At 35.4% G+C, this 14151-nt stretch overlaps 1 protein-coding gene across 5 annotated transcripts in view; it reads right to left on the bottom strand.

Annotated features, from left to right (window-relative positions):
* Positions 1–14151, bottom strand: part of ATG2B (autophagy related 2B) — a 141728-nt gene that overhangs the window by 58462 nt on the left and 69115 nt on the right. For all 5 annotated transcript variants that reach the window (XM_072630300.1, XM_072630302.1, XM_072630301.1 and 2 more), the window contains 4 exons: positions 12011–12284; positions 10263–10365; positions 9557–9752; positions 8771–8913 (listed from right to left, as the gene is read on the bottom strand). In XM_072630300.1, the coding sequence (XP_072486401.1) occupies positions 8771–8913; positions 9557–9752; positions 10263–10365; positions 12011–12284 (716 nt within the window). The remainder of the gene's footprint in view (positions 1–8770; positions 8914–9556; positions 9753–10262; positions 10366–12010; positions 12285–14151) is intronic.

Raw genomic sequence — 14151 nt, 5'->3', positions numbered from 1 at the left:
AAGTATGCTCTGTATGTTAGCAATTAATTTCCTATGATTTGTTTATTAAGAATGTAAGTTCTTTGAAAGCAAGAATTATTTTACTTTTTGTCTTTATATTCAGAGCACTGGAAAAGTACCTGGTATAAAATGGGCATGTAATAAGTATTTTTTGATTATGAACATGAATGGATAAAATAGGAGACACTGCTTAATGCCAGAGTGAAGTACCACCTCGCATAGTACCAACATATAGCAGGCACATATATTTAAATAACTTGATGAGAATCAGTTAAGATTCTCTTCAAAATTCTCTTCTAATGGATATGTTAACTTTAAGAATAATGTTTCTCCATTTTGAAATTTATAAAGGAACTAGGTCTAAATATATAATATAATATCACTTAGAAAGACTCAGGCTTTCTGCATGAAGCCTTTTCTGTGTGCCCCAGCCACTAGTGTTTTTCTTTTCCCCTAAAATTAACTAGTACCTGCTTTGTATGTATTCTGTATACTCCGAAAAATCTATATGTTGTTTCTTTTGCAAAAATTTAAACTCTTTGAGGTCAAGAACTATTTAACTTCGAGTGCCTTCTTATAAAATAATAATAATAATAGCTAGCACTTACATAGCACTTTAAGGTTTTCAAAGCACTTTACAAATATGTAATTTTATCCTCCAACAACCCTAAGAAGTAGATGCCATTATTATCCCCATTTTATTAATGAGGAAGGTGAGGCAAATAGAAGCTAACTGATTTGCCCAGAGTCACATAACTGACAAGAATCTAAGGTCAAATTTGAAATCAGGTCTTCCTGACTCCACATCCAACATGCTATCCACTCAATATTTAAGTACCTCTAGTGCTAATGTTTGGCACACAGAAGGTTCTTGATAAATATCTGTTACTGAGCTGGTATGGCTAAAGTGGAAGAAAGGGCACAGATGACTGAAAGCTTGAACTGAGTTTTGAAGAAAACAGATTCCAAGAGACAAGGAAAGTACAGTTCCAGGTACTGGTGATAAGTGTAAAAGTATGGAGATAGAACATAAGAGTCATCCTTTGTGAGGAACAATAAGAACACCAATATTACAGAACTTTAGAAGTCTATTTACTATAATATTGCAAGCAAGAGTTTTTGAGGGCCTGTACCATGGTAGAGTACTGATGGAGTAGAGAGAAAAAGAACCTGCAAGAGACACTGTGGAGGTAGAAATAAGACTTTGCAACTAAATAGGTATGTTGGGGAAGGAAGAATGAAGAGTTGAAGAAAACGTAGAAGTTGGAAATCTCAGAAACTGGAAAAATGATCATGCTCTTAATGGAAAGAGACACTGAGAAGACAGGATCTAGTGAGAAAGTTCTGTTTTGGACATGGTGAGTTTGAGATGTCTAACAGACATCCAGTTGAAAAATGTCCAATAGGCAGGTAGAGACTGAGGATGGGTTCTTGGGAAAGAAAGCAGGACTGACTATAACACTCTGAGAATCACTTGTGAATAGAGGTGATAATTAAATCTAAGAGAGCTGATGAGATTATCAAATAAAAGAGTATTAAAATAAATAAGAAGAAACCCCAGGACAAAACTTTGAGATCAACCGCAGAGTTAGAAAAGTGGGTAGAAAAGGAAGCTGAGGATGCTATTTAGAAAAGAATAGCTAACACTTAGGAAGAGCTTTAAAGTTAGCAAAGTACTTTACAAATAGTTTCTCATTTTATCCTCACAACAACACTAAAAGGTAGATGTGTTTATTACCCTTGTTTTAGAAATGAGGAAAGTGAGGCTGACAGAAGCTAAGTGACCTGATGAGGGTCACACAGCTAAGAAGTGTCTGAGGTTGGATTTGAGCTCAAGTCTTCCTGACTCCAGGTCCCACACTCTAACCACTGAATCATCTAGGTGCCTCTTTAGAGTATCTACAAACTTGAAATTGAATATAGGTAGGTAAGTGTTCAAAAGCTGAAAACATAGTGCTCAAAAGAAATATAAACTATTAATAATAATATGAAAAAAATGTTCCAAATCACTAAGATAAATGCAAATCAAAAGAGGTCTAAGGTTTCACCTCATACCTAGCAGACTGGCAAAGATGACAAAAGACAATAATAATAAATGCTGAAGGGGTTGTAAAAATATAGTGACACTAATGTACTATCAAAAGAAGTCAATAACAACAAAAAATAGGCCACGTTTATTGCAGCAAATTTTTGGTAGCAAAGAATCTACCAACTGGGGATTGTGGTAGATAAATGTAAATTGAATATTACTGTGCTAAAACAAATAACAAATACAATGACATTCCCTCAGACATCTTAAGCACTCCCATGATCTTGTCAACACCCACAAATGCATCATCTCCAAGTTCAATAATTCTGAAATCCCTTTATATGACCACAATCTATTGATTTTTAACTCTTCCTCTGCCCACCTTTACTAGGCCATACTATTCCATAACCTCTAATCCTTTGGCACCTCAGTTCTGTCACAGGTTATCTCCCCTGCCCTAGCCCCTCTTTACTTTTTTCCAAATCTTGACCCTTTGGTAAACCAATTAAACTCTACTTGTCATCTTCTCGAGTCTGTGACTCATTTATATCACCAATTATGCCTTGCCAGGCCTCAGCTTTAGATAACTCCTACCATCTTACAACCTGCTGCCAAACAAAGATGGAAAAAATCATGCAACCGCTCTTAAATGGGTCCCCACTGCCACTAGGCAATACTTCTACACCATATTAACTCACTATCCCACTCTCCACAGTAACTTCCAAACGCTGTCACCTTTCTCCAAACTTCTTGTAGCTCCCACAACTCTGGCTCTCTCAGCTGAGAACTTCTTGCATTTTACAGAAAAAAAATTGAGTTCATTCTCCATGAGCTCCCTCCTCCTCACCTTATAAAGCGATAGTATACTATATTGCGTGTGTGTGTGTGTGTGTATAGTATAGTACAGTACAATACAGTGATGCACCTTCTGCCACTTTCTCCTATTCCACCCCATCTCACACAAAGAAGTACCCATATTCCTTCCCATATTCCTTCTCAAGGTCTACCTCTCTATCTTCTTATATGATTCTATTCCATTCCATTTCCTCCAACAGATTACTCCGTCATCCCCACTCACTTATTTTCACTCTCCCTATCTACTTGTTCCTTCCCTGCTGCCTACAATCATACAAGTCCATGTCTTCCCTCTCCTCAAAAAACCAACACTTTATCCTTCCACCCCTACTAACTATTGTCCTGTATTTCTCAAGCCTTGTGGTCAAAGTCCTTGAAAAGATCATCTATATTACTTGCCTTTATGTCTTCACCTTTTGCTCTCTTCTTAATTACTGACAATCTGGCTTCCAACTTTATCATTCCATCAAAACCACTCTCTCTAAAGTTATTTATGATCTCTTAGTAGTCAGATCCAATGGCCTTTTCTAAACACATTCTTCTTGACTTCTACAGCTTCTGATACTGTTGACCACTCTCTTCTTGATACCCTCTTCTCTCTGGTGTTCAGAACACCATTCTCTCTTGGTTCTCCTCCCACCTACTTCCTCTAACTGTTCCTTCTCAGCATCCTTTGTTGGACCTTCATCCAGGTCATGCCCATTCACTGTGGGTATCCCACAAGGCTCTATTCTGGGCTCTCAACTCTTCTTCCTCTATATTACTTCATTTGGTGACCTCATTTAATTATCATCTCTATTCTGATGGCTCTCATATCCACTTATCTTGTTCTAAAATCTCTAGCAAACTCCAATCTCATATTTCCAACTACCTTTCAAAAATTTCAAACGACACTCTGTGGAAAGAAAAGATTCTTGATCCTATATTTTATACTTTATTTTACTCTGTAAGTGATTTTATTCTCTAACCACACTCCTCTTCTCTGTCTCTAGGAGAAGCTTATGTGTGCTAAAGTTCAGTCTTCCCCTTTCTGAAGTTAGATACTAAGGCTAAGCTTTCTCACAACTACTAGTTTAAAAAAAAAAAAACAACAACATTCTCAAGACTGTCATAAAACATTATATCACCATTTATTGAAAGGTCTGTGTGTGACCTTGTCCCACCTTTCAAAAAGATGGTCTTGTTTAATTTCCCAGTTACCAGTAATTCTGTCCTTATTAGTAACCTCAGGATAAAGCTAGGACCCATAAAATTTAGAAAAACATTCCTTAGAGATAGAGAGAGGTGATTTTCATCCCATGAAGGGGCTATGCCCACTTTATCTAAGGTAAACAATCATAGTCTCTCATCTCTGGCCAATTATATGATTTTTGTTCTGTTCTTTGTTCTATGCTTATAAAAATGAGTTATATCTTCAATTCATGGTCTGGCCAGAGGCATCCTTTATTGTCAGGTTGCATGCCCTGTTAATAAATAAACTTGCACAGAGAATTGCCTCAGTTTATCTTTTTTTTTAAATTTCACACGTGATTCTATCTTAAACTCAACATTTCCAAAAGTGAACTCATTACCTTTCCACTAAAAACTCCCCATCTCTTAACTTTCCTGTTATTGCTGAGGATACCACTATTCTCCCAGTCTCACAAAAGAGAGGTCATCCTTGATTCCTCCCTATCTCTTGCACCCTCCCTTTTTATACAATCTGTTGCCAAGACTTGTTAATTTCACCTTTGCAACATCTCTCAAATAATCTTCCTTCTCTCTTCTGATGCTGCCAACACCCCAGGGGAGGCCCCTGTCACCTAACACTTGGACTACTATAAGAGCAGCATGCTGGTGAGTCTGACTGCCTCAAGTCTTTCTCTAATATAATTCATTCTCCATTCAACTGCCAAAATGATTTTCCTAAACTGCAGGTTGGGTGATGTCACCTCTCCCAAAACCTCCAACTCAGAGGTTCTCTATTTCTTCTACGATCAAATACAAACCCTGTGTTTGGCATTTGAAATCCTTCATCAACAAATCCACCTCCACCACCACCTTTCCAGTCTTATGACACCTCACTCCCTAACACGTACTCTTCGATCCAGGGTACTGGCTTCCTCAAACAAGAAACTCCAGCTCTTGGCTCTGGGCAAGACTATCCCTCAAGGCTGAAATGTTCTCCCTCCTCATCTCCAACTGGTTTCTCTGACTTTCTTCAAGTATTAACTAAAATCCCATCTTCTGCAGGAAGCTTATTCCAACCCCTCCTAATTTTAGTGCCTTTCCTCTGTTAATTATTTCCTAGTTCTCCTGAATATAACTTGTTTGTATATGCTTTGTTTGCCTATTAAAGGCAAGAACTGTCTTTTGTCTTTTTTTGTATTCTCAGCATTTAGCACGCTGCCTGGAACACTGTAGGTGCTTAATAAATATTTACTATCTGACCAACTGGCTGACTGCTGATCTAGAAGCATGAAAGGATTAATACGAACCAGTGCTAAGTGAAGTAAGCAAAGGCAAGAAAACACTATAAAGACAAGAATGTAAATGGGGGAGGCGAGGGGAAGGAGAATGTTCAAAAATATTATAATAAAAATAACAATTGAGGGGCGGAGCCAAGATGGCAGAGTAGAAAGACACATATACTCCAGCTCTTCCCCCACAGCCCATAAAACACCTGTAAAGAATGATTCTCAACAAATTCTAGAACAGCAGAGGCCACAGAACAACAGAGTGGAGGAGACTTCCAGCCCAGGGTGACCTGGAAAGCCAACAGGAAAGATCTGTTGCACCGGATGAGGAGCAGAACACAGCTCAGCCTTGACCACGTGGCACAGGGAGGAGGACCACAGCAGGCTTCAGGGCAGAATCCCCAGTGGCAGCAGCAGTTCGCAAATCCCTCAACCCACAGGAGCCAAAGGTCAGTTAGAGGGCTTTTTCAGCTGGCCAAGAAGTGAGCAGGGTTCCCCCGCATAGCTCCAGTCCCAGGCAGCAGCAGCAGAGGCCTCAGTGGATCAGCAGTGGTTCCCACTTCAGGCAGCAGCCAGCATCCATTGTAGGAGGCTTCATCATAAAGCCACTGGGGGAACTGAGCAGCTCACCTGAACCTCAGTCCTGAGTGCTAGCATGGCAGAACTGGAGGTGAGGCTGCTATCAAGAGGAAATTTTCTACCTGCAGATTCTGGGCACAAAAGTTTCTGGTTGCTCCCAGATCAGTGTGCAGGCTTGATTGTGTCACCTTGGAGGAACTGAGATCTTACAGGTCCCCAGAGTATACCCTACTCTTGACAAAGAACCCAAAAGTCAAGTAACTAGTTGGGAAAATGCCCAAAAAAGGGGAAAAAAATAAGACTATAGAAGGTTATTTTCTTGGGAAACAGGTATCCTCTAGCATCCTTTCAGATGAGGAAGAACAATACTTACCACCAGGGAAAGACATAAAAGTATCACAAACATCCAAAATAAAAAATAAGACTATAGAAGGTTATTTTCTTGGGAAACAGGTATCCTCTAGCATCCTTTCAGATGAGGAAGAACAATACTTACCACCAGGGAAAGACATAAAAGTATCACAAACATCCAAAATAAATATTCAATGGTCTCAGGCCATGGAAGAGCTCAAAAAAGATTTTGAAAATCAAGTAAGAGAGGTAGAGGAAAAACTGGGAAGAGAAATAAGAGAGATGCAAGAAAATCATGAAAAGCAAGTCAACAGCTTGCTAAAGGAGACCTAAAAAAATGCTGAAGAAAATAACACCTTTAAAAATAGGCTAACTCAATTGGCAAAATAAGTTCAAAAAGCCAATGACGAGAAGAAAGCTTTAAAAAGCAGAATTAGCCAAATGGAAAAGGAGGTTCAAAATAAATAGTTCTTTAAGTAGTTCTTTAAATATTAAAAATAGCTCTTTAAAAATTAAAATGGAACAGAAGCTAATGACTTTATGAGAAACCAAGAAATTACAAAACCAAAAGAATGAAAAAATGGAAGATAATATGAAACACCTCATTGGAAAAACAACTGACCTGGAAAACAGATCCAGGAGAGACAATTTAAAAATTATTGGACTATCTGAAAGCCATGATCAAAAAAAGAGCCTAGATATCATCTTTCATGAAATTATCAAGGAAAACTGCCTTGATATTCTAGAACCAGAGGGCAAAATAAACATTGAAAGAATCCACTGATCACCTCCTGGAAGAGATTCCAAAAGAGAAACTCCTAGGATCAGCTATAGCCAAATTCCAGAGTTACTAAGTTAAGGAGAAAATATTGCAAGCAGCTAGAAAGAAACAATTCAAGTACTGTGGAAATGCAATCAGGATAACACAAGATCTAGCAGCTTCTACATTAAGGGACAGAAGCGCATGGAACATGATATTCCAGAAGTCAAAAGAACTAGGATTAAAACAAAGCATCACCTACCCAGCAAAACTGAGTATAATACTTCAGGGGAAAAAATGGTCTTTCAATGAAATAGAGGACTTTCAAGCATTCTTGATGAAAACACCAGAGCTGAAAAGAAAATGTGACTTTCAAACAGAAGAATCAAGAGAAGCATGAAAAGGTAAACAGGAAAGAGAAATGATAAGGGACTTACTAAAGTTGAACTGTTTACATTCCTACATGGAAAGATAATATTTGTAACTCTTGAAACTTTTCTTAGTATCAGGGTAGTTGGTAGGACCATAGAGAGATAGAGAGAGATAGAGAGAGAGAGAGAGAGAGAGAGAGAGAGAGAGAGAGCTTGAGATTTTCTTGGGTACATAGTTGGTTTGCATTTTTCTCTGCCATTAAACCATAAGTATCTTGACTCAACTGTTTTTGCCTTTATCTGCATCCCCAACACTTACTTAGCACAATGACTAGAATATAGTAGGGTTTGCTGACTAAGGTACTTTTTTGGAGGTCTCTATTAAAGAAACTGATTTATGCTGATTAAACTTCTATATAAATAATTTTTGTATTTTGATTAAACTTCCACATAAAAATAATATTTGTTGCTGTAATTTCTGATATCCACTACCAATTTTTAATTAACATATAGTTATATTTGTTTAAATAACAGTTCAAGGCGGAGTTTCTTCATCTGTATGCAGTATCTTTTTCTCATTATTGTAGTTTTTTACTAATGCTCTTTGCTCAAACAAGTTGGTACATCTAGTTATACACTGTGAGTTTCTCTGCATCTGGGAGGCTAAACTCATCTTTCTATATTGCCAGACAGTATATGTGTATTTAAGCTTTAAAAAAAAAAATCTGCTTGCTCTACTATATAATAATAAAACTTATGCTCACAGTTTCCTAGGTACGAATTTTCTGTAAATACTTGAACCAAGTTCTATGCTTTAACCTGAGCTGTGAGGCCAAATACAGCACACTAATAAAGCCAGCTGCATTTTGAATGGATCACCTATGGAGGATTTACAGGAGAATATGGTCAAGAATCACATAAGAAGAAAAATCATGGATAGGTTATGATCTGTAACAACTGAAGGAGTATCCACACTGAGGAAATAAAAGAGCAAATGAAGCAAATGAAAAAGCATAGTTTTACTTATAAGCCATAGTTTGGAATACAACCTGAAATGCTGTCTTTATATATTACAGATAAGTTGAAACAAAGATATCTTTTTCAATTGAGCAAAAGCACCATCCACTATGGAAGTATTTAATTTATACAGCATCTGCCACCGTCTCATGTTAGCCTATGCAAATTACAAAAATAATCTTTAAGAGGCAAAACTGAGGGCACATATCACAAAGGTGAAAGCTTCATAATACTTATTAAGCAAAGTAAACTAAGGAGTCAAATAAAGCCAATTCAGATATGACATGAGATCTGCAAAAGGAAGATCATACTGACTAGAAACATAGGTTCAGCTTAATGCTTTAAAACTTACCTATTGTAGAGCTTTTCATAAAAATTTTTATTTGGCAATGTTAAGTAAATATTTGGTAATGTAAGTTCCAATACATAGTGAGAGTTGCTGACTGCTTTGTCTTGAAACTCTGTCATCTCCACTGCATCACCTGGCATCACCATCTAAAAATCAAGTCAATTTTAGGTTTAGTGGGAAAAAAAAAATCACTCTCATTGCATAATAATGCTGAAAGGTAGTAAGAGGAAATGAAAAATTTAGTTATAGGACTTGGATTAAAACTCCAACTCTGACTCTTACAACGTATGTAACCTTTGAAAAGCCTCATCTCCATGGCCTTCCATTTAATCATCATTGAGGAGGTTGGACACAGTGACCTCTGCAGTCCCTTTCAAACCTAAATCTGTGATTACTAATTTCCTGTAAATACTTCAACCCAGTTCTATGCTCTAACCTGAGCTGTGAGACCAAATAGAGCACACTAATACGGCCAGCAGCATTTTGGATGGATCATCTATGGAGGATTTACAGTACAATATGGACAAGAAATCATATAAGAAGAAAAATCATGGACAGTCTATGATCTGTAACAATGATTACATTTTCACTCATTTCTGGGTTTGGGATGATGAGGAAAGTATATTTTATTTAGGAAACAAAATACCATATGAAAACAAAGAGGATTACTAATTCTTAAAGTCTTGCTTAAAATATGGAATATAAATGCTTTCTTTGTTTGTTTTAATTAGGGAATTTGAGCAATCTTTAATTTCATTTAGAAAATAAAATAGTCTCCTTTTATATTACCTGTTCATTTTCAAACATTACTCTACGAGAAGAAAAAGGAGATGGCTCTGGTCTTCTTAAATCACAAACATCTTTCAGAGAATGAGCTCCTCCTTCTTCTTCCTCCTGAAAGTGACCATCACTCTCTTCTTCTTCCTCTGCTGCTATTCTCTCCAAAATGGAATGCATAGCTAGTGGGTTTATTTTCAACACAATCCTGGTTATCAAAAAATATAGAAATCTACTTGTTAAAATAAAGTTTAAATATGGAAATATTCCTCATGCATAACTAAAAAACGTTGCAGAACGTTACCAACAATAACTTGCATAAAAGACAGTATAAAAAAATAACATCCCAAAGACATATGATCAAAAAAGGAGGTAGACTGGTTATATATTAAAAAGAAGGGAAAACGTAAAGGACATACTGTCGTGGTACCTATTTAATGAGAAAAAATACTAGAAGAAGGTCTACCATATGCTAGATGGACCCAAATTTTTAAAAAAATGTACAAAAGATATGGACAAAAGAATCAAAATTTAAAGGTACTGATCAGCTGTAATCTCCACTATCAGAGAGAATACTCATATCAAAAAGATAATGGATCTGCAAAAACATTCTTAATAAAGATTCAAGATATTAAAACATTTGCCAAAAACAGTATTTATGCTTCTTTTAAAAGAAAAATACAGCAGTTCCAGATACTGTAAATTACTACTTACGTACCGTGGCCAATCAAAGTCATCTGATGATGCTATATCTCCATCTATTCCACTAGACACTTGGAAAAACTTAACTAATGGTTCTCCTTTATCCTCTTGGAAAGAACCTAAAAATTGTGTTAATCAAAATCAAATCAAATAGTGTTAATCAAAATCAAAATGCATAAAGTAAAATACATCAAAAACATAATATATTCATGTTTCACAAATGGGTTATACACAGATAGGATGGAAGCAAGAGGGTGGCTAATTGATAATCATGAAGTGTGACTAATAGAAGGATATCTTTAAGTCAGAGTTTTACAAATTAATCTTTTTTAAAAACACTATTAATAGATTATCTCTTCACAGCATTAGTATTTTTATGGGAAAAAAAATGTTACATTATATTACTAACATACCAAAAGTCTTGGAAGCAAATAAGGAAAAAAATTAAATTTTCATTAAATGAAATGGCAAATTTCATAAATTGGAACCTTCTATAACTTTTAGGCATTTGCTAAATGCAGTACGAAAAGAATATAATCCCTAAAACACAGCCATGTCTCATTCTTTTCCTTCTGGAAAAGGTAGTTTTTTTATTTTACTTTTAAAGATTCATATCACAAGCAATGAAACAAAGTTGTGATCTGTCTTACACACAATCTAGCCCTATCCATTTGATATTTTTAATCTTTTCATTTTATAGAACCTAGGACTTATGACAATAGACATTCTTTAAGTTAGGTTTAATTTTTTTTTTTTAATTGTAGGTTAAAAATAAGCAAAAAACTATAGGAAAGGTCAAATGAAAATCTTAAGATTAGAATCAAAATAAGATTTATTAAATACAAGTCTACTCTAACATCAATAAAAAGTGTAAACATCTAAAATTTTTCTAAGAGCAAACAATGTTATTTAAATAAAATTGCAGGAAGTAACATCCTTCAGGAATTTAGTTTAAAATGTTCTAACAATTGAAGCTAATATAAGCATCATTAAATCACAAATCAGAGATATAAAATGTAAATGATAGAATTGCTTTTTTGTTTGTTTTTAAAAATAGTTATCAACAAAATGTGAATATAGAAGGCTCCATAAACTAAACTTGGAAGAATCAAGCCATTTTTATTTTTTGGAAGAAGAGTTATATAATTTCTTTCTATAAATCCATAAGACAAAGTGAAGTGTCCCTGAATTCTTGCAAAAGAGAATCATAATAAAGTCCCTAAAGTAAGGAAAAGGAGATTTTTGACAGATTTCAGTAGGAAATTCTGGTAAACCTTGAGTGAGGGCAAAAAGACAACAGCAGGATGATAGGTATATTCATAGAAAATAGTCTGGAAATTCTACTACATAAGCTCCTAGGATTTCTAAACGAGTACATTCTTTGCTATGGAGACTCCTAGCAAGAATTATGACTTTTTTCAATAACAATGAAAAATGTTTTAAAAAAACACCAAATAGGACTAACAATATAAAACCACATTAAAATGAATTAAATTGTCATCAATAAGCCAGCTTTGCCCCACAATTTGTAGTCTGAATCACACTGCCTGTCACAACAGAAAACTGATGTGTCAAAGAATTCAATAAAAACCTGCTATAATGTTGTTGCCTTAAGGAAATATTTTTGCTATAATGAAATCTCTTATCTTTACTGCTTACTTTAATAAAATCTTAGGGAGGGGAATATATTGCGGGCATTTTTTAGATAAATAACTTTTCTTTTTTCACCACAATTTTAGATTGCCTGGCACACTTAAATCTTACCAAACAGCTCTCTAAAGGTAAGCTCCAATTTAATTTGCTCTGGAGATGATCCTCCTATAAATTCAGTCTTAAATTCCATATTGGTGAATTCTAGATGAAGGATCTCCTTTTGAAGTGACTTCTTAAACCAAGGTCCTCTTTCCTGATCTGATCGTAGGTCCGGTATTGGGAAGCGAACAGCAAGGTTTAATGCTGGTGTTGTGACTTGTACAGATATCTGACAATTTGGAGGAGTATGTGAATCATCCAGAAAAACTTCTGTGAAAGCTTTGTGCTAGAACACAAAAATGTTTTTAAAAGATTAAATATTAATTCAATTAATGGATATAAATGAAAGTAACATAAAACAGCATAACAAGTAACAGCAACTGAGCGTCACTTTTAAAAAGGATAATACTTTGCATATCACATTAATTTTACTATATTTTGAGAGATTTGATGAACTAGTTTGATAAACAAATGATGGCAAAAGTTATAATTGTAGAGGTATAACAAAAGATAATTCCTAGTATAGAAAATTAAAACGAAAATTAACAAAACAATGCCAAAGAAAGACAACTTAGTAAAATAAGCACTACATATACCTAAGCTAAAAATTAAACAAGGCAAATAAAATGTGAAAAGATACCTGAATTGTTATGGGACACAACTACAATTAGTTACAAATCAAAATCAGATCCTCCTAAAGATCAATTTCAGAGGTTTTTCTAAAAGTGGTAACCATGTTGCAGTGATCATCAAAAAATGCCACTCAAAAGAATGTCAAGAAGGAATATAAAAAATACATCACATAGCTATTGAGAATAGCTGCAACCTACTAGAAAATCTGATCTGAGATAAATGTTTTTATATTATTTTAATGGATAATGCAATGATTCTTTGCTGCAGTATAAACTTTTTTCTGCGATTTAAATGCAAAAAAATTATCCAGGGGCAAAATATTTTTAAAATGTGCCAGTAAGTACGTTTTACCAAATAACTTGTCAACAATGGTTTTTACACAACCAAATGGTACTTTGGAGGGGTGTTTTCTGATTATTCCAGAAACATCAAAGAAAGCCGGGCAGAATAAAGAACAAATTGTTTTTAACTGTGATGTTCAGCATTCCCACTGTCACTTGTTTTTTTTAACCTGGTGCTGGAAAAACCTACTTTGGGCCAAACATATCACCCTCGGACATTGGAAAACTAGAAAGTCATAATGCAGTCATCAACTTTCATTTCCTCATTCGTCACAGAGGATAACACATTTCCCCAAAGAATTAAAGAGCTGAACAAACAGCACATTTTCTGATTTGGGCTTTCAGTCACCTTTCAGGCTGTGGCAGTGCTGCTACAAATGACCCCAACAACATTATAACAGCAGAGTAATTAGAAAGATAGAATAATTTTTTGTTCAGTATGTTCATGTGATCCACAGGAACTTACATATTCTAGTGAAAGATTATAAGTCACTTTAAGAAAAAAAAAAGTGATTGAAATAGATTCTTAAAAATACTAAGTGATTACCACTTGTGATTCCATAAGGACTATGTCATTCCCTTTCTCAAACTCAAGTGGTTTCCCATTGATTGTAGTACAGAAGATCTCATTTGGCTTTTAAAAGTCCATTCATAACTGGGTTCCAACCTACTTTTCCTGTCTTATGATACATTAATCACTTCATGATACTCAAGAGTTCAGCCAAATAGGCTTCCTTGCTGTTTCTCACACATAGCATTCCATCTCCCACCTTGGTCATTGCAATGACCATCTGTCATGCCTCAAATGCATTCCCTCCTGACCTTCAACATATATAATCTTTTCCCTTCTTCAAAACTTAGCTTAAGAGCTCCTAAACTATCTTTCCTAATAACCCCAATGTCTAGTGACCTCTCATACCTAAATTCCCTTTATTTTGTACAAACCTATATAAGAAGATCACATGTCTCCTCACACAATGTAAGTTCCCCAAAAGCAGGCACTATTCTTTTCTTTGCATCCCCACTGCCTAGCATAGTAGCTAGTGCTAGCATATAGTAGTTATTTAACAAATGCTTATTAATTGATCGATTATTAATGCACTTAAAATTTCAGAAACCCAGTGAACAATAAAAAGGATTTTTGTAGACCACTCAACCTATTCCTGGCAAGAATACACA

Source organism: Notamacropus eugenii, chromosome 1 (genome assembly GCF_028372415.1).
Source record: "Notamacropus eugenii isolate mMacEug1 chromosome 1, mMacEug1.pri_v2, whole genome shotgun sequence".
Taxonomy (NCBI): Eukaryota; Metazoa; Chordata; class Mammalia; order Diprotodontia; family Macropodidae; genus Notamacropus; species Notamacropus eugenii.
This window is presented reverse-complemented; position numbering and strand designations above follow the sequence as displayed.